At 37.1% G+C, this 27,395-nt stretch overlaps 1 protein-coding gene across 2 annotated transcripts in view; it reads right to left on the reverse strand.

The window, feature by feature from the left end:
- Nucleotides 1-27,395, reverse strand: part of CTNNA2 (catenin alpha 2) — a 515,269-nt gene that overhangs the window by 104,253 nt on the left and 383,621 nt on the right. For both annotated transcript variants that reach the window (XM_056359915.1, XM_056359905.1), the window contains exons 8-9: nt 19,384-19,464; nt 2,831-2,983 (exon numbers count right to left, since the gene is read on the reverse strand). In XM_056359915.1, coding sequence (XP_056215890.1) covers nt 2,831-2,983; nt 19,384-19,464 — 234 coding nt within the window. The remainder of the gene's footprint in view (nt 1-2,830; nt 2,984-19,383; nt 19,465-27,395) is intronic.

Here is a 27,395-nt window from a genome sequence, read left to right on the forward strand (position 1 = left end):
AATAATGAAAACAGCTCCTAAGAGAAGATTTTAGTATTATGCAATATAGACTATAAAAGAAAGTTAACTTCCATAACCCTCATTATTACAGCATATATATTTTTGAAAATGTATTGGCTATGCCAAGAAAATTTTGCCATTTATATTCATCAGTTATCAAGAAATGCATTTTTTTTCTCAGAATGGCAAATGTAGCTTTTACATAAATAAGTATTAAAACATGGGTTATTTTTCTTGACCTTTTGATAGACTTTATATTGAGCTTGGTAGGACATCCAAGAAATTCAGATTCTGATTTTAAAATTAATAATTAGTATGATAGAGTTTTCACAGTATTGGATTTGCAGTGCCAATTTCCTCTAACATAAGCAAGTGCAACTCCACATACTTCAGTGGAACTGTGTTTGCATATATTAGCAAGCAATTCTGGCCCTGTGCCTGGGAAAGGATCTCACATTTCATAGTCACTTGATTATGGCTCATCTTTAAACAACATTTTACTATTTGCAAAATACTTGACCCACAAAACCATAGAAGCCCATCTGCTTAGATACATTGTGCAACATTAAGTAAAAATGATGAAACTATTTTAAGTGCAAAATCTAGTGTACAAGGGACATAAATCTATTCCAAATATTTATTTTCTTGTGCAGTCTGATGAACCTGAAAGTTGGGTTTCAAAATTCCACTTGCACTAGAAATTAAATTCTTCAAGATATTTTATTACCCAGAACAAAAAGAATCCTTACAAATAAAAGCCTAAGATCCATCTAAAAGAACCCATTCTTGGAAAAGAGTAAGGATGGACCCACAGGCTAGTACGAGACGTCAGAGACATACAAGAATCAGGTAAGGATCTGCTTCTAATAATATGGAACAACCTAAATGGAATAAAAGTACTAGCTATTAGGGCCAACAAGGCCATTGTTACTATCATCACTGTTTTATTGGTGGATTACCTAAAGATGACCACATAATGTTCAAAATCAGTAACCAAATGCTAGTTTGATCTAAAATACAAGTCTAATATAATGTTAGGCTTGTAAAACCAAAGCTAGACAACTACCCCACCCTCCTGTTGGTTTTCTGCCAGTTGATGGTGTTTGTGGGTATTTTTCTGGGGGCAGTGATTATTTTTTTTTACTATAGCTTTTAAAAGGTATTTTTCTTCCTTTTATGTTATTACCTCTTATTAGCTTTTTTAAAAGATCTATAAAATATATCTATATATCTAAAATAGATATGTTTTTATAAAAAAACCGTATAGTTATTTTTAACTTTTTAATCATGCTATTAGACCTGTAATTGCAACACTGTTGCAAATCAGTGGAGGGGACTGCTATAATACTAACCACATACGTCCATTGTATATTATGTATAAGGGTACAGCTGTAACTACCACTACACTATAACTGAACATTTTGGAGGGGTTTTCTGTTTGGTTCCCCGCCCCCCCCCCCCCCCCCCCCTTTATTATACCTGCTGGCTACTTCCTTTTCCATTGCCACAGTTCCAGTCACCAGGTGGCAGTAACAAATCTTTACATAATACAGAGGGGTCAGGACTGAAAAAGTCACTGACACTCCAGTGCTCCTCTTGCAGATAACAGTAATAAACCTTACTGTAGTCAGTATTGTACAAAATCCATCCTGAGCTTTTAAACCCCTGGACCTACCTTTAGGTGCCTACAAGTCAAGTACTATAGCAAAAACCTGACTTCCAGACCCTGACTGAGGTACCTTGACTCTCTGTTTGTACCTGGGCAGAGTGAGATGCTCCAGAACAGCACCTTATTCCCACTAAAAATAGCACCACCACCACCACCCGACATATTTTGTCAGGGAACTGTCTAGCTTTAGTCAATAGCATACAAGAAACCCTTACTCCTTGCTTCAGCTCAGGCACTAGAGAGCTAGGACAATGCTTGATTTCAGCACAGAAGCCATTCAAACGTATAGTCACATCAGTAGTTCCCTAATACCATTTTCCTCTGCTGAACATGTGTCATGGCTACCAAGAAAGGATGTTGCAAAGAGGGTACATACTCTTCAAAATGCTAGTACAGAGAAGTCAATAATGCCACGTAATAATCTTAAGCAAATCACTGAGCTATATTTGTCTTCCAAAAATACAAGTGTTTCTCATAGCTCTTGATCTGTTAAAAAGGGCAAACAGAGATGAACATTATCATTATTTTATTAAAAGTCTATTAAATGAGCATCCAGGTTTCAATTTATACTCCTTACGGTAGAACAGAGCTATGTCAATATCATCCCTGATGACTCAAAATTATCATTTCTCAACTTTACACAGTACATCTCTTCAGAAAGACAATATATGTGTGTGTGTGTTTAATACAGACCTTTAAAGAGTAAATATGCTCTTAAGGCTATGACTTGTCTGTATGTCCTTTTCCCTATTTTAATTCAGGCTGACAAGCTCTGAAGTCTAGAGTACCCTTTGGCCAGCACCAGATAGAGCATCATGAAGCACTTATTTGGCTTTTTACTTAATAGAGATTAGGATCTATTGTTCTGTTAGTAAAGCTGAACTGAAATTTACTTCTTGTTGCTCATGACTCTTGAAAAAATATTGAAAATACCATCTTTAACATGCTCGATTGCTTTAATGAACAACTAAAATACAGCACATACTTCCTTCTGCCAGCCACCCAGGCTTTTGTTCTGCAATTGCTGGGATAAAGTTGACCCAAACTCCTGAAAGCTGTATTACAGAAATGCTGCCTCTAACATTTCAAGCAGTATATATTTTTCTTTCCTCTCCAAGAGAGGCAAGATGGAAATCTAGCTGCATCAATAAGGTCACTTACCTCAACTAACTTGTTGGCGTGTTCACGGAAGACCTGAGCATACTCCTTCACTTCTTTCTCATTACCGCTTTTTGCAGCCTCAATGAGAACCAGTAATGGGACATTGGTCTCCAAGAATGAATCCGATATATGATCCATTACCGCCTTCCGCAGCTGTGACAAAACAGAGCAGACTAGTAAATAAAAGAAGTATCCATATACATTCCTACTCTATTCACTGGCTCCTTGTATTTAAGCATTGATATATCACATCTCACAGCACTGTACGGGAGTTTGGGCTTTTTTCTTTCTTTCCTCCAAGTTATATATTTGCAGCAGGCATACAAATATCAAACACTTCAGGGCCCAGGCTCTGCAAAACCCTTCTGAGATTCATGCTGACAGACATCTAATTCTACTGGACTGAATGGATCTATATAGGATGGTGGTGATTACCCAGCTAATAAATCGCAAATTGATGAGAATTGAAAGCTGCATGCTACTTTAAAAAACAGTTCAGCTCACTTAAAAGCCAAATATGGATTAAGGAGCTTAACTTCAAGCAACCATTAAAAATATTAGCCTGAATATTTCTAAGCCTTCTCTAATTCCTGCACTGAACAGTATTCGATGCAATAAAGACTACTTCATTTAACACATGCCTTGTGCTTTGTATTCTCTTTCAAATACCTCTACCAGGTATAAACAGGAAACCTTTCTAAGCATTTTCCAGGCACTGTAGAAAATATTCTACAATTTATTCTCAAGGGGAAAAAAAACCCCAACCAAACACCCTAAAGTTACTGAAGATTAAACACCTGTTATTTCATAAAAACATCTGTTTGAAACAATATTACTGGAAGAATGATGTCACTAACTTCATCTCTACCTTGCTAATAACCACTAATTAATGCCAAACTTCACTAAAATTTGAAAGACAGCCAGAAAGATAACTGAAATCTTAAGTAATTCTTCCTGGAACCTTAATTTCTCTATAAAATTACTTATCAGAAACATTTTTAGCATGTTTTCTCCAGCTTTTTTGGTTGTTAAGGATGAAAAACTGTGGACTCAAACACAAATGGGGAGCTATTCAGCTTGGAGGTCCAGCAAGCCACTAGTATCATTAAATCATGCAATTTTAGTTAGATGAAACATCAGGAAAGGTAATTTTCTCTATTTTGCAGACCAGACAAGAAAGCTCTAGCTAGACAAGGTGTCATCAAAACACCCAGTCATACCGAAAACTCATATATTGTTAGGCACTGTAAATACATGATCCAAGATGCATTTGCTGTTTGACAGCAGCAATTGTCAGCTCTACTTGAATAAGGAGAGAGCTAACTTTGAATATTTCCATTCAATACCTGAGTGATGCAGTAAAAACAAGCAAAGCAAAATAGCACGCACATGTTTGCATGAGGTATTCCTTCGATTTCTATTACAGCTAAAGCAGCCAATGTATCAAGAAGAGCAATTCTTAATTCCCCTTAAAGTTAATTCTATTCAGATTCTATCTGGAAAATATTTTTCCACTTTCAAAATGATTAAAGGCACTCAGAATAGCTAACACTATAATACATACAAACGGGGGAGAAAAAAAAAAGAATATATCAGAGACCTGCCAACAGTTAGGAAGCTGGTGTGTTGTAGCTAATACCTATCACATTTTCACCTTGTACTCCTCCTTTTTTCTCTCATCAATCTGCTGATATCCACCTGGTGACTCTTATTTTATCCTCATATTGAAAGCTCTTTCAGACCGTCCTTCGGGTCTGTTCGCATAACATCTTATACAATGAGACCCTGATCCATGGATAATTTTCATAGGTACCATGTCAATACAAAGATAAATAATAATTTTGTAATATTGCTGCAAATATATCAACGTATTGCAAAAATAGAGAAAAAAATACACTAAGATGTTATGTGTTACAGTGCACTAGCAGAGCACTCTGCATTACACAACTGATAGATTTCCATTCACTATGCATATCAAGCCTTTCCTACTAAATGAAGGGTTTCACCTATAGCCAGCATTAAGGGAGAGAAAGTACCAGAGAGGGTTCATCTCACATTTGGTTAATCACCCTCTGCAGGTGTCCACATCCCAACACTTGGGAAACTCTGCTTCCAGGTGAGATGCCTTATTTCAGTACCTACAGTTAGACTTTTTGAATCCCATTGTACTGAAATAGGCCAAATGGTAGCATCTCCAAAGGAACACACAAAAGGAACACACACCAAAAAAAAAAAAAAGGATTTTAAAAACTCCATGTGGTTTCCATCTCATTCTCAGGGAAAAAAAAAAACCTTTAAAAAAATCCAGTTGCTCAAGGTTAATACCTGTCAATAAAACCTGCTGTCCGCTGTAGAGAAAAAAACTACTTTAAATGTTAAATTAACACTCACAGTTCTCTGTTTATATCATTCCATAAGGAGGTATCTGTTTCCAAGTGTTGTGTTCAATGAAAAAGCAATTCATTTTTTAATCAAGATTAATGTGTATAGATGTGATTATACCAATATGCCCCATGGAACTGTAAGAAAAGTCTCAGGGTGGTTAAGTATGCGCTTATTTTCATCGGTATTAAATATCTTCAGTCCACAAACACATACCAGAAATCAATAAAAAGGACAGTAGGAGCATCAGCAACCAGCAATTTGGGGTTTACAACTGTAAATATACAGTAGACTTATATGAATCCAAATGAATGAATAAAATGGTTATCTTGTTGCTAATAGCAATTGTAAGTTGCCTTCTAAGGTTCATAGTTGCAGTAGCTGAAAAAGAATTTGAATTCTGACTGTCACAGGTTTGATAAATATAAAATTAACAAATTCTGTTTTCCTATGCCGTGTTAATCAGAGATGCTAGTAGCATACTTCTGACCCCTCTTGTAAACACACATTATAATTTCTTTAGAAATTGGTTATCTGAGTTTTAGGATGCCCTTGCATTGAAGTTGAAAGGTATAGTTAACGGGTTTTATATACTCAGGAGACTACAAATTTTGCTATCCATCACCACAAGCTATAAAGAATTACTTGACAAAATCATTTGTTAAATGTGACAGGAATATGAACATAGGACATTCATCCAATAGCTCAAATGGATACATGACAGGGTAATATTAATTGCACAAGACAAGACATTTAAAAGTATTAGCTCAGCATTACCCATCTATTTGATAGAATTAGGGCTATTCATCATGGTAAATAACTACTGGAAAACTAATCTTGTATGTTCCTCTGCATACTGCAACGAGGTCCGGCCAAAGTGATGGCTTATGCGTCCAGATATTTTACTGTTTCATAGAAGTAACATCAGTTTAGAAGGGAATGGGAGAAGTTCGTGACTTGAATTTAAATGGTCATAAAACATGCAGCAAAACCACATCAAGTTTTATTCTTAAAACAGCACAAGACCTTGTGCACGTAAGCACGCTAACAAATATCTTTGCAGTGCCTTAATACACCCTGCATTCTGATGCAAATATTATGACACAAACTATTACTCATAAGATAATGTTTTAGGGGGTTTTCTCCACTGAATTTTTAAGTTAGAAGTGACTTCACAGAGTTGGTAGCTTCCACTACATGAAACTCCATTTGTTGGGGCAGAAAGCACATTAAATGAAGGTCTTGCTTAATTCCTTTTGGCATGGAGAAAACTTTATTAATTAACATATAGCTAGAAGAATAAGTTTGCCAGACCAGCACAATGTTATAAAAGGAAAACATCAAGACCTGTAAATATTTTTAGAAGTATGAATAGTGTACCACAAGGCAGATTTTATGTCTTTCCAGTTCAGTCAATTTGGTCAGTTTATGGTGCACAGAGTCAGTTGCTGGTTTTGATAGCATCATGTTCTACTGTTCTAACTCTGTTTAGGGCTGGTTTATCATTGTCGGTTCACAGCTATAATTGAGCTCAAAGAGGTTAAACTGGCCATTGAAATGATGTTTTCCATGGCTATACAACAATTTTAGAACCAAAATGTCTCAGTGCTACTTACAGTCTAGTAGAGAATTAAATGTCTAATCCTGACACGGGAAGGTAAAGTCACAGCAGGAGATTAATGACTCTAACAGATTGTTAAACTTTATAAAGACTGGCAGTATAAAGCTACCTGTAACAAAAGTTTACCAAGGAGCACCTTATTCACCATTTTCTATTTAACGAGCATTACAAGCTGAACCGAACTCCAGCTCGCACCTGTGGAGCACTCCCAAACAGGGATTAATTTAATTGAAAGAGATGAAAATAAAGCCTTCTCCACTGCAGTTAGCGTGCCTCCTCCAATACGTTGTGAAACTGAGTTCTGGTGAGTAAGACTGTGAGCATGAGAACCTACTGCAATATAGTGCTAAAGAGAAAGTCTCAGTCAGTTCTGCACACTACAACCCAGGAAGGTGGGACCAAAAAATGGTAGACGGTGGGATGCAAATGCCAATGCCATCAATTAGGTCCTGACAGATTAAACAGTAACAAGATTAATATTTAAAGCACGTATCACACTTGAAAACCCCAAGATAAAAACTCAGGAAGAAATACTGTTACAAATACTGATCATACTTCTTCATATTTTTGTGTGTGTGTGAGAGACTTTTTTTCTCTAAAGAGAAACTTGCCTAGCCAGGAAAAGGCTGGGGATTAATTTACTAATGGAAAGTAAGTTGTGAAGTGACAATTTTTGACCAGAAATTTGAAAGAGCATAAGACACACATAAAAAAATCATTCCTCCTTCTTGTAGGTCACTACTAAGGATTCCTCAGACTGTTATCTGGTCAGAAGTAGAGAAGAAACTAGTTACCAAGTATTAGGTATTTAATCCCCCCTTTTTTTTTTGGGGGGGGGGTGGGGGGCGGGGCAGGGGGAAGCAGAGCGGGGCACTGTGTGTGCTATCATTATTCAGCAATAGCAAGCCTCAGGCTTGTTAACAACATTAGTGTAGTTACATAAAAGCAGGGAAAAATATATAAGCTTGAGGGACAGACACCCACATACCCCCCAAACATATGAGTATTATCAGGGCAAGAACTCTGTCTTGTTTCATGCCTGGATAGAACAATAAAATTGCAGTGCCAGTCAGAGCGCTGGGACAGTACCAAATATTTATTCTTTTTAACAATGAAGAACGATACAGGGCATGAAGAAGTAGAGGACAGTACAGAGATTTTCATCCAAAAATGCTAGAAAAACAGGACAGAAATACAGGTAGGGAGTGAACAGTCAGTGGAAAGAATTAGTGATGTCAAAATAACCCAGAAGAGAAAGACAGTGACTTTCACATTCTGTATGATCTGGGAGGGTAGAGTTGTGACAAGGAGAATATGAAAAGATGAAGTCGCAGAACAGGACATTACATGTGGGAACAAAGAAGGGAAAGATTGTAGGAGGTTACCCCAGCAGAGAAGAAAAAGGATAGGACTTTGAAACATATCCTTGTGAAAACCAAGGACTGTAAAGTGTCAAAAATGTCACTAAGACTGTAAGCCTAGAGGGTCTGATGCAAAAAAGGTGTGACAATGAGGAGGGTAATGGGAAAAAATAAAAATCATGGATTAGACATCCATGGATTAAACTGAGAACTACAACATATTGTGTGACTTCACGTATTATCTCAGGCTTTGTTGTTTTAAATCAAACAGAGTGGCTTTGGAGCTTTATGCCTTATTATACATGTAGTAAACAAAAATTAAGTGGGGACAAAACTGTTGTGGGGAGGTTAAATAACTGGTCACAAACAGGAAGATATTTGTCTATGAAAACCCTTCATGTAATTATCCTATGATAAGCATGCTTAGTAACTTCACTTAGGAGCAGTCAGATCCAATAAGCTTTGAAGTGTTAATAAAGTAAATGGTACATGTGTCACACTTGCATTCCCACCTACCCCAGATGCATGAACAGGCTGGCATATTAAATACTATCAACAGCTTCTCTAAGACCTAGAGATTTAGCTCCAATGAAAGCTGATGATAGCTGTCTTTGGTAGACCTATCTGTTTGAGTTCCAGACAATGGCTAAAACAAGATTAAAAATTGATTGTATTCTGCAAAAATGGATTTCTCATCATCCTTTCTGAGAGTCACTCAAAGTCACAAGCTGATCCTGCCCCATACATAGAGATGATTGATAACCGATGCTATCAGTTATCAACCATACCTTTCAAAAAAGCCCTTACTGCAGTGAGATCACAGCCTGGGTATTTTTCTTGGGTTTGTTTTGTTTTGCTGGTTTTGTTTTTGTTTTGTTTTGTTTGTTTTGTTTTCTTCTCCTTTGCAGTAATTTCCACAAAGCAAAAACTGAAAACAAAACTCTTTATATTTCCGGTTCCTTACAAACAAGTAATAAATAACATTGAAGACATTTTATAATACTTCAGAAGTAGTGTTACCAAATAAAATTAATGTCAATTAAGAAACTAACACAATGTTGAAATCCCATTTGACAACTAAATTCTATGTACTTTGCCATTGCCCATAAGCCCATTAGGAGGACAGAATTATAGAAGTCTTCGGAAAAGTACTGTTTTCCCATGTTTTCAGAGCTCCCTACCTCATGCTACTGCATGAATATCAAAATATGAAGCTGTACTTATGAATCCAAGCTTCTGTAAGTGTCTTTCGTTGATGCGGCTACAGGTCACTCTATTGCCAACCCTACAGAACAGTGAAAACTTCTTTATGTAAAACTATCATCAATAGAAATTTCTTGGAATAAGTTTTTGGGTTGAGCTTTTTTGGTTTTGGACTGGGGTTGTTCTGAGTAGCAACATGATATACTTCTGTTGATCTCCCATATTTACATATTTACAGTGTCTCTCATCAAAAAGAGTTTAAAAAACTTTATATATTCATTTCTCTGCAGTGATTACAGAGCTAGGCATCTTCTAAAGTTCCTGGAGTGAGTACAAAGCTTTGTTGAAATATGTGAGCTTTTATGAAGAGCCATTATTTGAGGAATAATAGACAAACTTATGTGCAGTAATCTACTCTAACGCAGTATAGCTGTCACTGAGTTTTGCATCATAATTCCTCACAAGCCACTCTGAAAGGCCAGCCCTCACAACAACAGCCAGTGCTCACAACTTCATTCCATTAAAAAAAAATAATTAAAAAAAAAATCAATTCCCAATTTCAACAAGAAAAAGCAGCCATAGCTACTACACTCTTTGGCTTTTGCCAGACAAAAATAATTCATCATGAGTATTATGTTGAGGATCAAATTTTCCCTCATTTGATGGAAATGTTACAAACTGTAGCCTTACACAAAACTACCTGATATGGATACAGTTTCCTGAAATATTGCACCATATGTGCATCAGTAAACATTATGTGTGGAGTAAATTAAACTGAGCCTTATAATTAGGCAGTAAGGAAATTACTACAGACCTGAAAGAGTAAATCAGCAGTATTAAAACACTCTCCATGTTCTCTGAAGCACTTCAGAGCACCATAAAAAACTCAATGTCACAGTGATAAATATCCAGAAGAAATGAATTTTGAGGGAGACAGAGACACGTGCATTCAAATAAGTTCAGGTCAAAATTACAATTAAGTGCAATTTAAATAACAGTTCTTTACCTCTAATTTTCTAGATCAGATTTTTAGACATTTTTCTAAAAATCCTTTCCTAAAACAAATACACCAGTTAGTCTACCTAATGGTAGCAGACAAAAAGTGGATGCAGTACTGAACAGCGTGCAGCAGCTTACAGTTCTTTCAGTCCAAGCTGGTGAAATTCAGAGTATGCCTACTTCTGTTGTTTTAAGGAGCAGCTAAAAACTCAGTGGAAGCTGGAAGAACAGAGGACTTTATCAACTGGAGCATTACTATTTCTGCTTTATAAGCCAGTATTACACAAGACTCCTGTCTAACACCTTTGTGCAAGCTGCTAGAGAAACCCAGGGAAGTACTGATATACATGCAATGCAGAGCACCCATATTAAACATTGAATCACAACATGGTTTGGGTTGGAAGGGATCTTAAAGACCATCTAGTTCCAGCCCCCTGCCATGGGCAGGGACACCTTCCACCAGCCCAGATTGCTTCAAGCCCCGTCCAGCCTGGCCTTGGACACTGCCAGGGATGGGGCAGCCACAGCTTCTCTGGGCAGCCTGGGCCAGCGCCTCGCCATGCTCACAGGGAAGAATTTCTTCCTAATAGCTAATCTAAATCTACCCTCTTTCAGTTTAAAGTAATTCCCCCTTGTCCTATCACTACATGCCCCTGTAAAAAGCCCCTCTCCATGTTTTTTGTCAGCCCCTTTAGGTACTGAACAGCTTAAATAAGGTCTCCATGGACTCTTCCCTTCTCTAGGCTGAACAACGCCAACCCTCTCAGCTTGTCTCCACAGCAGAGCAGCTCCAGCTCTCTGATCATTTTCATGTGCTCCTCTGTACCTGCTCCAGCAGGTCCATGGCCTTCTTATGTTGGGGGCCCCAGACCTGAACACACCTCTGAACTGAATACAAGAAATAAGCATGTAGTGCTGGCACAGAAATAAATCTGTATTAGCATTTGACAGACTGCTTTCAGAAAGCCAGCCTACAGATTTCCCTAATCAAGAGCGCTAGAATCACTGCAGGTGAAAACATAACCTATTAAGCAACAAGGAAAAGGTGATGAGTTTCTAATGAGCAAGGGCTGATGCCACAGGTGGTCTTAGGTTCAAAGACATTTACATTGACTTCTGGCTGGCTCCCTTTAAAAAAATGCCAATACTTTGTCAAGAAGTATTTTTGTGCAACAGAATGAGGTAATACCACTAGTTACGCTGTGCTTGGGAGCAACTGATGCCTCTTCTTTGGTAATAAAGCATAAGATTAGCAACACTCCTATGGAGCATCTATTTAAGTATGACCTTGCTTTAATTTTGCCTTTGCAAAATAAATTGTTAGTAAACATTCATGCAAGACTAAATTTTTAAAGTTACAACCTTCTTGGGTATTCTGCTATTACTTAACACTTGCATGAAGTTTTGAGTTTTCAAAGCACTGTATCAATTCTCTTACAAATTCTTGCAGTGGCATGTGAGCTAGGTAAGGTCCATGACCCTCTCCCTCTGTGTTTTTAGCCCTCCTTAAATTATACAGATCTTGAATTAAAAAAGTGCCACCTTCAGGATTTATAACTATAACCAGTGCCCTCTCATCTGCAAGAAAGGGCACATCAGAATCTACTTTTATGGTAATGAGAGGCAGAACTTGCTTCCCCAGCTCCCCTAGAAATGCACTTATTGCTGCAGTGTTGACTGCTTCCATAACTTGAAAGAAAAAGAACTATTCATAGGAACCTACCTTTAGGCTCCTATCTTTAGGGTACATAGATTAGGAAGCGGTTTGTTTATGACTCCTTGTATACAAAGAGCTTGAGCATTTGTAAAAATACATCCTTGAAATGCCAGACCACCCTCTAAAGGTGAACTCTCTATTAACCGTATAGGAGATTGAAGGAAAAACAGCTTTCATATATTACCACCCAATTTCTACACCTGCCATCAGCTGGTGTGAATTCCCAGGGTTCTCTTTTCTTCTCTTCCTCCTGCCCCCTCAATAGGAGTCTTTATTTCTTTGGGTGTGCTGCTCAGCTTCTCAAAGAAGCTGAAAAGAGCTAGTTGTCTATTATCTATTAATTTTGATTAGAATTGGCTTCACTGTTTTCTTCTGAATATGATGGTTTTGTTTTGCTTTCTGAGCACTTGCACTTCCCTTGGGCTTAACGTACAGCTGCTGTGTACCTCCCAGAGCTGGCATGACACCGAATGCCTATAGCTGAGGCAGCTTCACTTTCAGAAGCACCTTTACTTTTCTATGTTTCAGATTATTCTTCTAAAATCTGCCAGTAATTCTTGCTTGTCTTAATAGAGCATTGTAGAAGGAAGAGAGGACAAACAATAAAATTAAGTCAGTAAATCATGATTCAAGGCAGAAAGATTTATTTCTAGATGCCACTGGCCCTCCCTACAGCATTTGACAAGTCATCTGGTCTGTATACGAGAGAGTACCGTGACTGCAAAATGATAATGATAAAATTTCCTCTGTTGGAGGGTGTCCTGTGTTTCCTGAAAGTGTTTACATGCTGTAAAGAAGCAAGTTATGCATATATTTGAAGAGAGATTTAAGTCCATAGACTGAAAACATTATAAAAGTTTCTACCCATAATACAATTTGTGCTGTATGGGTTACTGCAATAAAATCTGTTCCAATGGAACACGTTTTTTTCAGTTTTAGGTGTCCCTTTAGGCTAATTGCATGAGTTAATATTCCAGGTTTTTATTCTGAGAGTCTCTCTAGAGTCTACGTCAATTTTTGGCAGGTTTCAGAGTGTTAAACAATTTTTTTTAAAACCACAAATAGCATTCATAAACAGTAGCAATACAACTTAATCTAAGTGGAAGTGACTGACATAAAGAGCAAATGGAGATACGCTGCCTCTCAAGAGCTAGGGAAAAAAAATAATATATCAAATAAGCCTAAGAACATTATGAAGCCTGTTATCTAATTCAAACTGTTGTAACCCATATTAAAGAAAGTACACTGAATTGCAAATACTTTTGGAGACCTATGAAGTAAATAAAAACTGAGCATGTTCAAGAAGTTCTCCCCAAGATCTTTGTTTTACCAAATTTGCATGAATAAATTACAGGAGGTATTTGTGTCATCAACCTTTAACTTTTTTAAAGTTCAACTTATAGCCTAATATAGCTACTGAAACAGTACTATCAAGGACTAAAAGGTAAGGAGTATGATAACTGTAGCTGTGCAACTGAGGGGAGATATGCTAGAGAATAAGGCTGGTAACAGACTAATGAACACCGTGCCTGTAGGCCACCAGGTGTCTTACAAAGGTATTTAAGAGGATAAAGTAAATGACGAATCAAAAATACGTAAGGGTCATGTGAAAGGATGTCCTAACTACATGATACATAAAGAACTGATTAGAGATACAGAAAGGGCAAATATGACTTGGATATATCTATTTATTTTTAATTTGGCTGCTACAGTGTATGTGACTGAACAAGTCTGAGTATCTGGTGGGTAGAAAGACAGCATAGCAGTCATTATTAATAGTGATTTATGCCTAAATGGCTAAACCTGATCCTAAGCATCCATAAGTGTGCCACCACCCCTAGGGTGCTAGTAGTGGCTATTGGGAAAAAGCACACACTGAGAAGCAGCAATCAATATCCTAACCTCCATCAATGTTAGTAAGAAAGAGGGAGAGAACTCACCCAAACCAATACAGGAATCACGGAAGTGCCTGCCTTTCAGCTTTCAGCCTACAAAGTAGCTGAGATTAAATAACCAATAACAAGGACAAACCACAGCTACATGTGAAACCCATTCTTGGAAAATCATATGGGAAAACAAACTACATGTCATTATAGAACTTTTATTGAAGGGCTTATTTATGGAGAATAACATGCTGTAATTATACAATAAAAATATTACCAGCAGTTGCAGATAACAGAGTAAAAGAGAACAGGACCACAGTCTTGGCCATAAAGGCTTTTGTTTCAAAACTGGTTTCCTGAGGAAATGAGGCTCACGATAGTAACTCTATCCAGTTTTCAATTGCATTTTAATCTGTTGGTCAATTTTAAAGCCATCTGACAGACAGGAAAGGTCTTGAGGATGCTAAATAGCTGGAGTTTGATGAAAAATTGTCTGGGTGGGAGAATGGTGACCTGAATTAAGAGTCCTACGGAGGAAAATTTGTTATATAAAGTCAGTAGCTCGCTGGCCAGCGTACCAACATAGGAACCAGCTGGCCAACCACCATGTGGGTACCAGCCAGCCAGTTGGCTGAGCAATTGCTAAAACCAGCCTCACATCTTCCTGCATTTTACCGACCAGCCTGGAGTAACAAGCAAGCTACAGCAGATGAGGTAGCAGGAGAGGGGAGAAGGATGGATGGGAGAAAATGAGGAGATAAGAAACCACAAAGGAGGACCTGAGATTATTGCTGTAGGAAGCCCTAAATGGACAGTACAATGCTATGGAAAGCAAGACTTTATTAATTCAGCTGTTGGGAATTTTGTTTTTCAGTTCTGTGTCTACCCAACAGGTATTCCTCAGAGGTCTGTAGGATGTTCTCTGGAAAAGACAATCTGACAAGAGGAGATTTTTGATAAAAAGAAATTCTAAATCAGAATGTTTCGCCTCTGAGAGTGGTCTGAAGAATTCATTTAGCCATAAGAACAAGCAGAGGTATTTTGAGTCTAGAAATGACGACAGCTTTCCATATTCAAAATTACCATCCTAGCTACTAACTGTATGTAGCTATTAATAGGATGCTGATGTTATTTTGCTTTTTGTGGTACTTGCCCACCAGGCTGAACTGGATTGCACCCAACAACACATAGTCCAAGGCCAATAACAGTAATCAGATGCCAAAAACTACCTTTTGATGCTCCACACACAGACTTTGATACCTAGCAATAGCTTTAATTTGTTAGACTATTCTAATAAAACAAAAGCCGAGGACATCAAACCAAACATTCAAAGTATTTATCAAAATGCAACTGGTAATGCAGTTATTTCTGGACTTTCTACTTCCCAGTTCCTATTAATACATTTTATAATAAAGTTTTGTTGCCTAAAACTACAAGGACAACCAGAAATCCAACTTCAAGAAAAATATAGTACTTATTTTTTGCTTTATTCTACTTTGGAATGAAACCTGAAAATTTCCAAATTATCAAAATGCCTTAAAAAAATGGAAACCTTTTTTGACAACTCTGAAAATACGTTTTTAATTTTCAATGTATTTATATGTATATCATTATACTGCAATGCTAAGGTAAAATAAACTACTAACTTTCAAAATAAAAATTTGAAACTACTGAAAAAATCTAAAAATTACTTTTCAACACTGTCAGGCTTTCTCCCCCCCCCCCCCCCCCCCCCCCCTTCAATTTCTGGATAATTTCTGATGATTTCCAGTTTTAAATAAAATGAAAATTTTCTGTTGAGTATTTCTTTCATACAGTTTTTCTAACTAGCTTCAGTAATGCCATAAATGTAAGCCTACAGGACGTGGATGAATTGTCCTTTACAGCTGCATGAGAGCATCATTTCCGGTAGAAACTGAGAATCGTTGGTAAAAACCTTGTATTTCTTTACAATTCCTTCCACTTAGAGGCATATGAAGCATTAATCTGGCTTGAATGCACAAGAATGAAGGATTATATTATTTCAATTTACTGTATAGAATAATGCAGACAGGCTGCTCCGTTAAAATTAATAGCAGTACAGATATCTGATCTTTAAGAGAAAACTAATGGTTTTGGTTATTACACCTTGCAGGGGAACCGACTGGCTCATACAGACTGAACAAACTCAACTGATTAACTGGAACAGGACACAAGGCAAAGAGACGACGGCAGCAGGGCAGGAGGCAGCAGTACTAACAGGTGGGACACCAGTGGTGGTGACAGCAGAACAGCTGGTGCCCTGCTCATACAACTTCAAATGATCTATAGACTGGGTTGGTCCTTGCTAGGCATCCCGTTTGTCTGTTAGCCAAACTCTTTGGTGTGCCCTTCCTGCTTATCTTTGTTTCAATGTCACTGCAGAGTTGCAATGCTTGAAATACTCTGTGTGCATGCTGCTTTATGATTAGCTGTAATATTTGAACTACAGGGTTAGTATTTTTTTCCTTTTCCAATGGAGGTAAAGCAAACAAACAAAATAACTGGCATCAACAAGCACCCTACTGCAGATCTAGCTTGCTGTACCACACAGTGAAAGATGCTTTTGTTTAGCTTTTAGGTTTTGGGTTTTTTTTTTCTTTTTTTTGGTTTGTTTGTTGTTTTTTTTTTTTGGTCTGTTTTATTTGTTTGGGGATTTTTGTTTGTTTGTTTGTGTGGGTTTTGGTGGTTTTTTTTGTTTTGTTTTGTTTTTAATTTTTTTTTTATTTATGACAGACTTGCATACGGGGCGGGGGGGAAAGACCTCAAATCCTGCCAATTGGCACAACTTGTTATCAGACACAGAATTCTGTGCTTTCTCCAAATTGTTCAAAATCAAGTAAGAAATGGCAGCATTAAGCTATGGGCTGGTGAGAATAGTCTGCTTCCAAGAACTTGTTCAGTCTGACTTAGCTAGATGTTCTTACTGGCGTTTATATTAAGACATATAATTAGATCTCCATAATAATTTTTCAATGCCCAGGAGAGTTTAAATGATGAGTATAAAAGATGTAATTCCATCAGAATAGGAATAGATGTGAACTGTTAATTGTGAGATGGAATTTTAGTAACATGTATCCTATTCACAATCATTTCACATGTCTGTGTGTTCTACAGGTAAACAAAATAAATCTCAGGAATAAAGACCTAAGTAACCTGGGCAGAGAAAGAAAAATCAGTCTTAGATGGTTGACTACTGAAGCCTTGCAAGGGAGGCTGGGTACCAAATGAAATCTATATATACCTTCTTCATTACCAAAACATATTTTGTAGATTGTCTAGTTTTATGGTGAAAACATTAAGCTTCATAAATCTGACAAGCGAGCCTTAGAATGGATTCATTAAAAACAAAAGGCATTATGGTATTCAAAGTTGGTTGTCTCTCCCATGATTTAGCCCAAAATAGAATGGCTGAAATAGTAGAACACTGCGATCTCAGCTGTGGTTCATTTCTGTTTAATGTCCAAGCCTCTCTTCCCAGCCATTAAACTGAGTCCTCAGTGACATCCTTATATTCTGAAATTTAGCAAGGGGTATATAGGCAGGTCTGGGATGACGTGCACATATATACTGATGATTATGCATGTGATGAAGCAGAACATTGATTATGATTCTGAAAGATAATTTATAGTCAGAATTCCCATTGCTGAAAGCAGAGACTCCATCTTCCTCTGTGCTTGTGCAAAACCTAGCACAATTATAATCTAATCCTGATTAGTTTATTAGCAACTGCCACGATTTAATAAACATTATACCTACATGATTAACTTTCATAAATATAAAAAACCCCTATATTAAAAGCTTCATCTCCAAGCACAAAAATATTATATATGTGCTTCACTTTACCCACATACAGAGTTCCAACCTTTCTGAGATTGAATTCAACACCATTGGGGCTGAATATACATGAGAAGCATACAGTTTATTAAGAAAGGTGCCATTTTCATATCATGTTTTGGAGTAAATTTGGCTTTAGAGATGAGTAATTCAGGCAACTGCTGAGAGCCTCACACAGAACAGCAACTCATGTGTTAGTCTGCTACTTCCTTCAAGCAATAAGAACAGAGGTGGGAGGCAACACATGGTACAAGCTCCACTGCAGAACCTAGGATCCCATAAATCTGGAGGTCAGAACAGCAGAGGTCTGTCTCCTGTCATTAGCTGAGCAACAGATGTGATGCTAGGGTTTATACAGGAGAGTCAATGATTCATATTGCTTGTAAGTCCATTGCAATATTATTCAGAGAAATAAGCTCTAAGAATACGATCCTCAAATGCGTTTGCTGTGAGTTAAAGGAAGAGATGAAATGAGCTGAGCTCTAGCAGTGCAGAGCACCGATTTCAAACTGTCTATAGGGGCACTCATTTCTGAAACGATCATGTTGCAAATACGTGTCTGAAGATACATTTAAGTACTTACTCGGTCTTGCAGATTTGTGGATTTTGGATCATATTCACAGAAGCAACCTTTGGCTGACCAGGTAGAATTTCTTTTGCTTTACTTTTACAGAAAATGCAGAGTTGGATCATCTCAAAAGGAGAAAAAAGGTAAAAAGATGCAATCCCTCCTGCTTTAACTTTAGAAGTGTAAAGAGAAACCTATGGAGGATTTCTCCCTTTTGTTTGCCAGTCTTCCTTCTATTCTTTTCCACCTCGAGCTTTTTGAATTAATCTTTCCATCTTATTACCAAACACAATGATAAACATAATATGAGAAAGTAATCCTTTACAGTTTAAACTATGCTTTGCAGTTATTCTTAGAATCATAGAATGGTTTGGGCTGGAAGGGACCTTTAAAGGTCCAACCCCCTGCCAGGGGCAGGGACATCTGCAATCAGACCAGGTTGCTCAGAGCCCCATCCAGCCTGGCCTTGCTTGTTCCCAGGGATGGGGCATCTCGCACCTCTCTGGGCATCCTGTTATTTGTTAGTCTTCTCCTTATATTCATAGGATCTTTATTTAATACAGTACCTTAGAAGTTTTATTTGAAAATAATTGCTCTTACAAACTTTTTGATATTCTGCTCATCGTTCCTGTTATTTCAGTGAGAGTATTCAAATAAACACAAATAAGCACATATGCCAGTGTTTTTATGACTGGGGTTGCTGGCTGCAAAGGCAGTTAAGGTCTGGCCAATCTGCCTACCCTCCCACATACTACAGCCATTGGGGGCTACACTTGGAATGTTTCAGTCTCTGGTTTTTTTGGCTCAGGAAATACTACTCCTTTGCTTAATGTCATATGTAATGTAGTGTCATATCTAATTAAGGACATATTCTTTATACCTTTACAGGTGGCAAAACCAGTCTGAAGTTGAATAGCCATGAATTCTTGGAAAATCAAGAAGCAGTATAAAAAGCATAGATTACCTGTCTTCGAAGGTCTCGTGTTTTCTTGGTCATCTTGTCAATAGCAATGTTGAGTGGGTCTCCCTTCTCTTTCCTTCCAGTCTGTTAAAAATGAAATATTAGAGTTAGAGAAAAATAATGCAGAAAATATACACTTAAAAAAAAAAAAAAAGACATTCAGATTTATCAAAGGAAATCGGTGCAACCCCTTCTGTTTGCTTCCATCGAGATGCTATTTCCAATGTAATGTTTTTAACATGTTTATGTGTTGGGGGATAGCAGATTATTTTGAAACAATCCCAAAATGATAAGAAGAAAGACTGAGGTGACTCACTGGAGAGTTCAGGACTGTTCCACCAATAAATTATGTGCATATATTATAGCCAATACACCAAAAATCTGGAGAGACCTTTCACTGTAAAATGAAAATTAAGAGTTCCTAATCTCCATCCTGCCAGGCACTGGGAATGTTAAACATGATAATAAGCAGCAACACAGCTTGAGGACAGAAAGAAAATGGTCCCTACGTTTGTAACAGGAATCATATTGGTAGATATTAGGTGCAGTATAAAGAATTCCACTTAAAACACCTTCCTGCAGGAAGTCACAAAGCAAAAATCCTCATGATGATTAAAAGGGGGAAAAAAGGTTCTTGTGGTTTATAACCAATGGAAAAAAAAAATATTACATTCAATAGCACAAAAAGCACTAAGTGACTTTGTCAGCTGTATTACCTTTCTCTTAATAAAAAACTGCTTCTCTAAAGATTTGTCACAACTCTTATCACACTGAACTATGTTTGATGGCTTTTCATCAAAAATCAAAATGCTCTTCCATTCTTTCTGGCGGTACTCTTTCCTTCCCAACGCTGTTTTTGAATACGCCTATTTAAATCATTCCTTGCATATGATTAAGAGCGATTTTCTATTTCCAGCTGAGCCTAATAGCATACGTTTCTGGGAACTATTGAGAAGTCACTTTTAGGGTGGGATGGGGATTAAACATACCCTTTCAATAATGATCTCTCAAATGTACAGCGCTGTTACCAGCTCTACATGGCCACACTGGCAAGTGGCCCATGTTTCAGTCTTCCACTTTGAGCATTCATTCAAGAGAGTGCCTGCTTTCTATTATTGTCTGTAACTCTAATTATGATACAAGGCCAATGCATTTATGATTGTTTAGAAATCTGTAAAACCCGTCCCCTTTTTTTTTTTGGTTTAGACACTCAAACACAAAAATATCAAGTGCCACCAGAGTTTAACACAAAATATGTTTACCTCTTAGATTTTTAGAAAGAATCCATTACAAATTCTTTGCTATGATACAAAAGGAGTTATCTGTGTAACCCACTGATTTTTTTACCACATTTTTCTTCTGTTCATCCTTTGACTGAGTTCATCTAGTCCACAGCTCAAGAACTATGGCTCTTTAGCCTAAGCAATGTCAGCACATGCTTTTAGTTTTAGACATCCTAAATTTGGTCCCTGGTATTCTGACCAAGGCAGCAGCTGTCATATTTGTGCACAGTCTATGGGTTTTCAAGCTGAAATCTCACAATAAAAATGAGGCAGATAAGTTTGGTATAGGAAGCTTCTCCTGACTGTTGAAATGGTACAACGGGGACTGCCAGGCAAGCTACTCTCAGCCAGGTTCCTAGTTTGCTAGGAACAAAGCTATATTCCAAGAAAAATTCAATTACTCCAGCTGTGTGCTGTTTACTAGCTGAACCAAGTATCCTTGGTGACATTAGTGTTCTGGGATGCTTTATTTTCCCAGTCAAATAATTCAATTTCTTTTATGTTGTTTAAATTCTTCTCTTCCTTCTCATTGCCTAAACTTCAATGCATTGTCTTAGAAAGATAAATAAATACACAAAATGTTTAAAGACATTTTTTGTTAGGGCAAAGGTAACCTTTATTTATATATATATCTATATATAAATCAGGGAATAATTTGCTAAACTTCAATTTGCAGTGAATATTAACTGAATAAGCAAAAAGCAAACACCATGAAACTTCATGCTATATTGGGATGGTATTTTACAGCTCTCAAGCAAAACAACTAGTTAAAAATTCTTCTTCAATGATGTATTTTGTGTTCACCACTGACATGAAAGGTCAAGCACTTAATGCTTGGCACCCATTTAGGGGGTCAGAAAATTGACCTGAATAGGAACTTGGGACTTTTTCCAGGTTAGCAGCTACAGGATTCAATGACACCGAATTAATCAGGCATCTGATAAACGACGATGCTTAGGAGCAAAGGCTCCTGACATTCCCTAAATGGCCATTTGAAAAAAGTAGAAATTTTGAGATTGACTCAAAAGTTTGTACTTCACGTTCCTAACCTGAGTGTTTTGTATTGCTCATAGGAGAAAACTATCATCAAGAGCAGGCCCATGGTAGCCTACGTCTAGCACTTCTCCTAAGCCTTTCCTCAAATTTATCCTGTAACTTTTTTAGTCTAGTTTTAAATTACATAAACAGTGGCCCTTAAGGTATGTCCTATTGCAAAACACAAGACAACTGGGAACCCTTCTGTGACCCTTAGGTCACACAACACAAACTGTCAATATCCATCTGGCCAGGCCCTTCTCCCTCCAAAAGAGAGAAAAAACTGTCCTATATTGCTTACCGAAAACCTCCCTGCTCTGTGCAACCGCCCAAGCCATGTTGTCTGAGACGCTAGATGGCACGAACCAGGCTGTGCTGGCAAACAGGCTACCAAACCAAGTGGGCAGAGATCCAGCCAGACTCTCTCAGTGGCAATATTTTATTAAGACATATGAATACACGTGAAGTTGTAGAGATGCTTCTCACATTCTACACAATTTGTACTTATCCAGGAATTTCAAGTGTCCTTCACCGGACACTTATAAGATGGCTACTGCCTTTTCCTCTGTATACACAAACTCTACTTCACTGTATGATTTCAAAGAAGGAGAAATTTGTTTAGTAAATCACATTATTGAAAAATAAATAGCATGGCATGTGATGTTACATAGCTTCAGGCAAGTCTGTCAAACACCATCTGCTCTGTGCTGAAAATATAAGTTTATTAAAGTTTATTTATTTAAGTCCTTAAATACTTATATTAGTGTTGCTCTGTGATAAATTTTTGGCCTCCATTCCTAGAAGGCATGGAAAGGCATTTAGTAGTTTCCTGAAAAAAACCACATAAAGCTTAGTATTGAGCCTTACATCATTTCTCTATTAATCTTTTTCTGCAAAAGGAAGAAAGATACTTTGGAGATGGGATAAAAAGGAAGTAAAAATTGCTGCTGGCTTTGGGTTAAAAGGAGAAGGAGAAATGTACAGGATTACTTGAATGCCCAAATACTGGTATTCAGAGTTCTTGTGGACAGAGTTACATCTATTCATGGTGTAATAAGGAGAACTTTGCTGCAGGATAACATATTAATCAGGTTGCTGATTTCTAGTGATCATTAATAGCATTTGAATACTGGTTTTACTCAAGATATTTTCAAATGATTCTCTCAATCTGTGTCACTCCCACACTAATTTCCTTAGAGTTTTTCCCCACCTGTTTGATTTATTCTCAGTTGATGAGGAGGAGCTTGTTTTCAGGGGCTCCTGGCTAGGGGCTGTGGTGCCTGCAGAGTCCCCCAGGTCGGGAATGGGTCTTTTATCATACTTCTAGCTCAAGCCTGCAGCCTCCCTCCCAGATCATGCAGCGTAAAATCTAGCTCCCTGAATATACATTTTTAAATGTGATTTGCCACCTGCCATGAAAACTTGAGTAGCTTTTGAACACATCTGTGTCCGGTTGGTGGAAGAAATCCAGGTACTGTTCTATTTCTCCCTACAATGCCTACAGTCACAACCACTGTCAACAATATTAGTTGAACAATAAAACAAATAGAGAAGACAATCATTGCTTTCTTTATATTAAGCAAGTCTAAAAAGCTTCACAGTTAAAAGTGCATAATATTAAGGTAAGCATTTAGAAGGGAAACTCCATTTAGTTAGGAATTGAAATAAAATAACAACAAAAAGCACTTAAGGATCATAAGAGATTTCAGTCTCTGCTAGAATGATCTCTGCTAAGATATAGCACTGTGGTTTTTTTCTAAAAAAGATACTTTTGTTCTACCTCCTTTTATTCTTTTCATGAGCTGTTCAGAGTTTATACTGTTGGAATAAAATAAAAATCTCCCAAAATATTTTTTCAGAAGTGTTAAGGACGTTTATATCCCACAACTCGTTCATTACAGGACTCTTCTGGTCAGCATGTGGTACTTAATAGAACACTCTTCTGATCCTAGACAATATCACAAAATCAAGTCATGGACAGTCACGCCAGCTGGCCTACAGACATAGCATAATTTGGATAAGATACAATCAACCTTGGATGAAGACGCTCCAGAGTGGAAATGCGTTGTTAGTTTTGAATAATTCCAAATACCACCGATATGGAAATCACAGAGCTTAAATTTCAGCCCATGAATCAGATAAAATTGCTATTACCAAAATTATTATTATAAAGAGGCTTTAGATGTTAAGATAATGAATATCCCTGTATTGAAAAGTTGGGATTACTTACAGTTGTGTGAGATGCACACCTGCTGTTTCGAGGATATTATTTAAAAAAAATAAAATAATTATAAGCAATGGCAGTCAAGATGGCTGACAATAGTAACCTGTGAAAGAAGGGGATGGAGTGCCAAGAAATACACAAAAAGTGCCGCAACTGCAGGCTTACAACATAATGTCACAGAGAAAAAAATATGCGCATGACATGTACATGAGTGATGTTAGTGACAACTATTATCCTTTTCCTTTAAAGTGCATAATTTAGAACCTCAGTGCTTCAATTTATTAATACTACTACTACTACTACTACTAGTATTAGTAATAATACTAATGATAATTGGTAAACAGTATAAGCCTAAAACAGTGTAAGAAGTTTTGCGACCACTGTTTTTACACACTCCTCTGGCTCCTCTGCTGCTTTAGATAAAAGCCAAAATACCTGGGAGAGTTCAGTTTCTTAACATATTATGTGTTGCATGTCCAAGGCATCCTCATTGCCATTAATCGAGTAATTTAGCCTCCAGGAGACAGGTGGAAAGATTATCTATTGATCCAAAAGCTACCAAACCTTGATATACTTTTATATTTTCATCATCGCCTAGTTGGATGGTTCCATTATTTAGAGTTTATTCAGAACTTCAATATCACAATGTTTTATTAAGGCGTAAATTGCTGCTCAAAAATATATCTGTCCTAATATTTTATTTTAAACGTTGAACAACATCACTCTTTAAAAACTATGCTCATGTTCAATAGCCCTTTTAAAAGTGATGAAGAGAGGCTTAGTACTGAGAGGAAAAACATTCTGAGCAACACACATAAGCTGCATCAGTGCTTTTAAGCAGAAAGCTAGGTTTAAATGTACCAATACATAGTCTCCTTCTGACAGGTTTACAAAATTAATTTTGGGTCAGGAAAAGGCTAAACTACATATCCTCGAAGAAGTGAGTAGAGACTAAATTTAACTGGAAGTTGAAAACCGTAGTCATTCACTAGGGACATGGGTCAGGAAAACATATTTTAGAAAATCTGTATGGTTCCTCTATGGATGAGCTGAAGAAGACATCTTAGGATTAATATATTTTTTAAAAAAGTAAATAGAATGGTGGGAAGTCTCTTAGGAGCACGCTGTGAATGTGAATTACTGTTCTACTCAGCTCAGTGATTACATCCATACTTTATTCCTATACATTATTTTGTTTTTTAGCATTTATTCTAAGTAACTACATTGGAGGTTCTGCAGTCACCTGTTTTCCATCTTCAATTTTGTGAGAGGATCATCTCACGTGGAATGCAAATTTGTACATTCCCATTTTCTCTTAATCATTCAGTTTTTCTTGAAAGAGAGAAAAAAAAAGATTGAGAATTTTGCATAAATGGAGAAAAAAGGTTGTTTAGATATCCTTTATATATTCAGGTCTTTTGGCCTTTGTTGATGCAGTTGAAAAGGAGAAAGGTTCCGTTACCACAGAGAAAGGACAAGATCCCAGTATGTATACTATCTTGCCTGCTCATAAATGTATGTTATGGTTAAGAAGTTCACCTAAAATAAAACAATTGCTTTCAGCAGTTCTTAATTACCTTACAAAATTGTGACCAGATCACAGTGAGTGTAATTGGTTCCAGTATAGCGTAAATAATCACAACTATGCAGAAGACTGGGTAAGCCATATCCTTGCAAACCCAGATAGTAAATAAAGTAAATAAAATATAAATGAACCATGTCCTGGACATGATATCAGTACCTGAGATGTGCAAATCTTGTCCTTGGCCTGCATCCAAGCAGAATTTATTTAGATGTGTATATAATTGTAACCAAGTATCTAATGAAATAAAGAAATTATGGAAACTGAATATGTGGATTGTTGAAGAGGATTTTGTTTTTTAATTTTGCTTATGTTTTTTATGTAGTCCACACCACCACAATATCTGAATGCCTTCAAGTGGTGAACTCGTGAATTAAATGGTGTGTTTAATATCAGTCATATGTGGTTTCTTCTTAAAAGAAGGAGAACCTGTGGGTAGTGCAGTATTTTATTTTGGTTGGTTTGTGGCTATTCCTTTTCTTGTTATGCATAATTCACTGTTGCAACTGCTTCTTGTCTTTTGGCAATAACGAAGGATTTTCAGAAATGTTATCAATGACAGCAGTTTGATTTGACAGACCAGACAGGATTAGAACTTGATCTTATTAGTTCCCAAGTGGCAGCTGCTCATATTAATTGATATCTACCCATAATCATGTACTGGCATCTAAGCTTCCTAAAAAAGAACTGCCTGAAGAATTTAGAGTAATAATAATATTACAGAATGCGTAAGATGGATAACTTTTTCATACCTGAGAATGAAGGCAGCACTTTGTTGCTTTTGGTAGTCTTTTTTTGATTTGTAGACATACATTGAATATTTCTGTATTTCTGTGTATTTTTGAACTAGTTTCCAAGATCACTGTGGTGGGGATACACTCCTCCTCTTCTAGCTACTAGCCTGGACTGGATTTTACAGCATTCTGAGGTACCAAAAGCACAGAAAAAACAACTGGTGGGACTTGCCTAAGTTACAAGTCAAGTGTAACATATAAATCTAACTGATTTTCATTAGGTAAAACATGTGCATTGTTTGTGGGGTTTTGTTTGTTTGTTTTTTGGAAAGGGCGGAGAAAACCATGCATCTACTAGAAGTTCTTCCCCAAGGCAAGAATATCCTGCCATCATTTAACAGTTGTGTAATTTAATTAAATTCAGATCATAACATAGCACACTGCCATTCAAGAAAGCAGTGACAGTTTTCAGGGTAGGACCATCTCATTTAATTCTACCATCTAGGAATACTGACAAATCTAGTTATTTTCACTCCTTCTATATTCAGTATATAGTGATAGGCATTTTTAGAGTACCCATCTGTCTTACGTATTTATTTTAATATGGGATAGATACCACCACATGGGGTTGTTTCTCTACTGACAATGGAGGAGGTCTTGTAGTACTAGATGATTAATTCTTAAACAACTAAGTTACATGAGATGGAACCCCTTCTTAATAACTACAAAGATTGTCCAGCCCTCCTAAGGATCAGGCTACAGATTGCAATTTGGACAAATTATGTGTGTTTTGGATCATTTTCTTCCAGAGAATTAAAAAATATTAGCATTGTAGGGGCATCTTTTTTACAAGCCTCCCCAAAAGACATTCCTCTACTTTCAGGCTGTGATATTTTGAGGTCCCGTAAATAATTCACTTTCTTCCCACTGCCTAAAAGAGACACTTCATAAATTTTAGATTTGGCATTGGATCTTAACCATCTTAGCTCCTTTTCAAGCTGGCGACCTATCTCAAGTGGGGTCCCCCAGGGATTGATATTGAGACCAACATTGTTTAATATCTTCATAAGTGATCTAGATGATGGGATCAAGTGTACCATAGAATCACAGAATCGTTTAGGTTGGAAAAGACACTTAAGATATCAAGTCAAACCATT

Source organism: Falco biarmicus, chromosome 1, assembly GCF_023638135.1.
Source record: "Falco biarmicus isolate bFalBia1 chromosome 1, bFalBia1.pri, whole genome shotgun sequence".
In the NCBI taxonomy this organism is placed as follows: domain Eukaryota; kingdom Metazoa; phylum Chordata; class Aves; order Falconiformes; family Falconidae; genus Falco; species Falco biarmicus.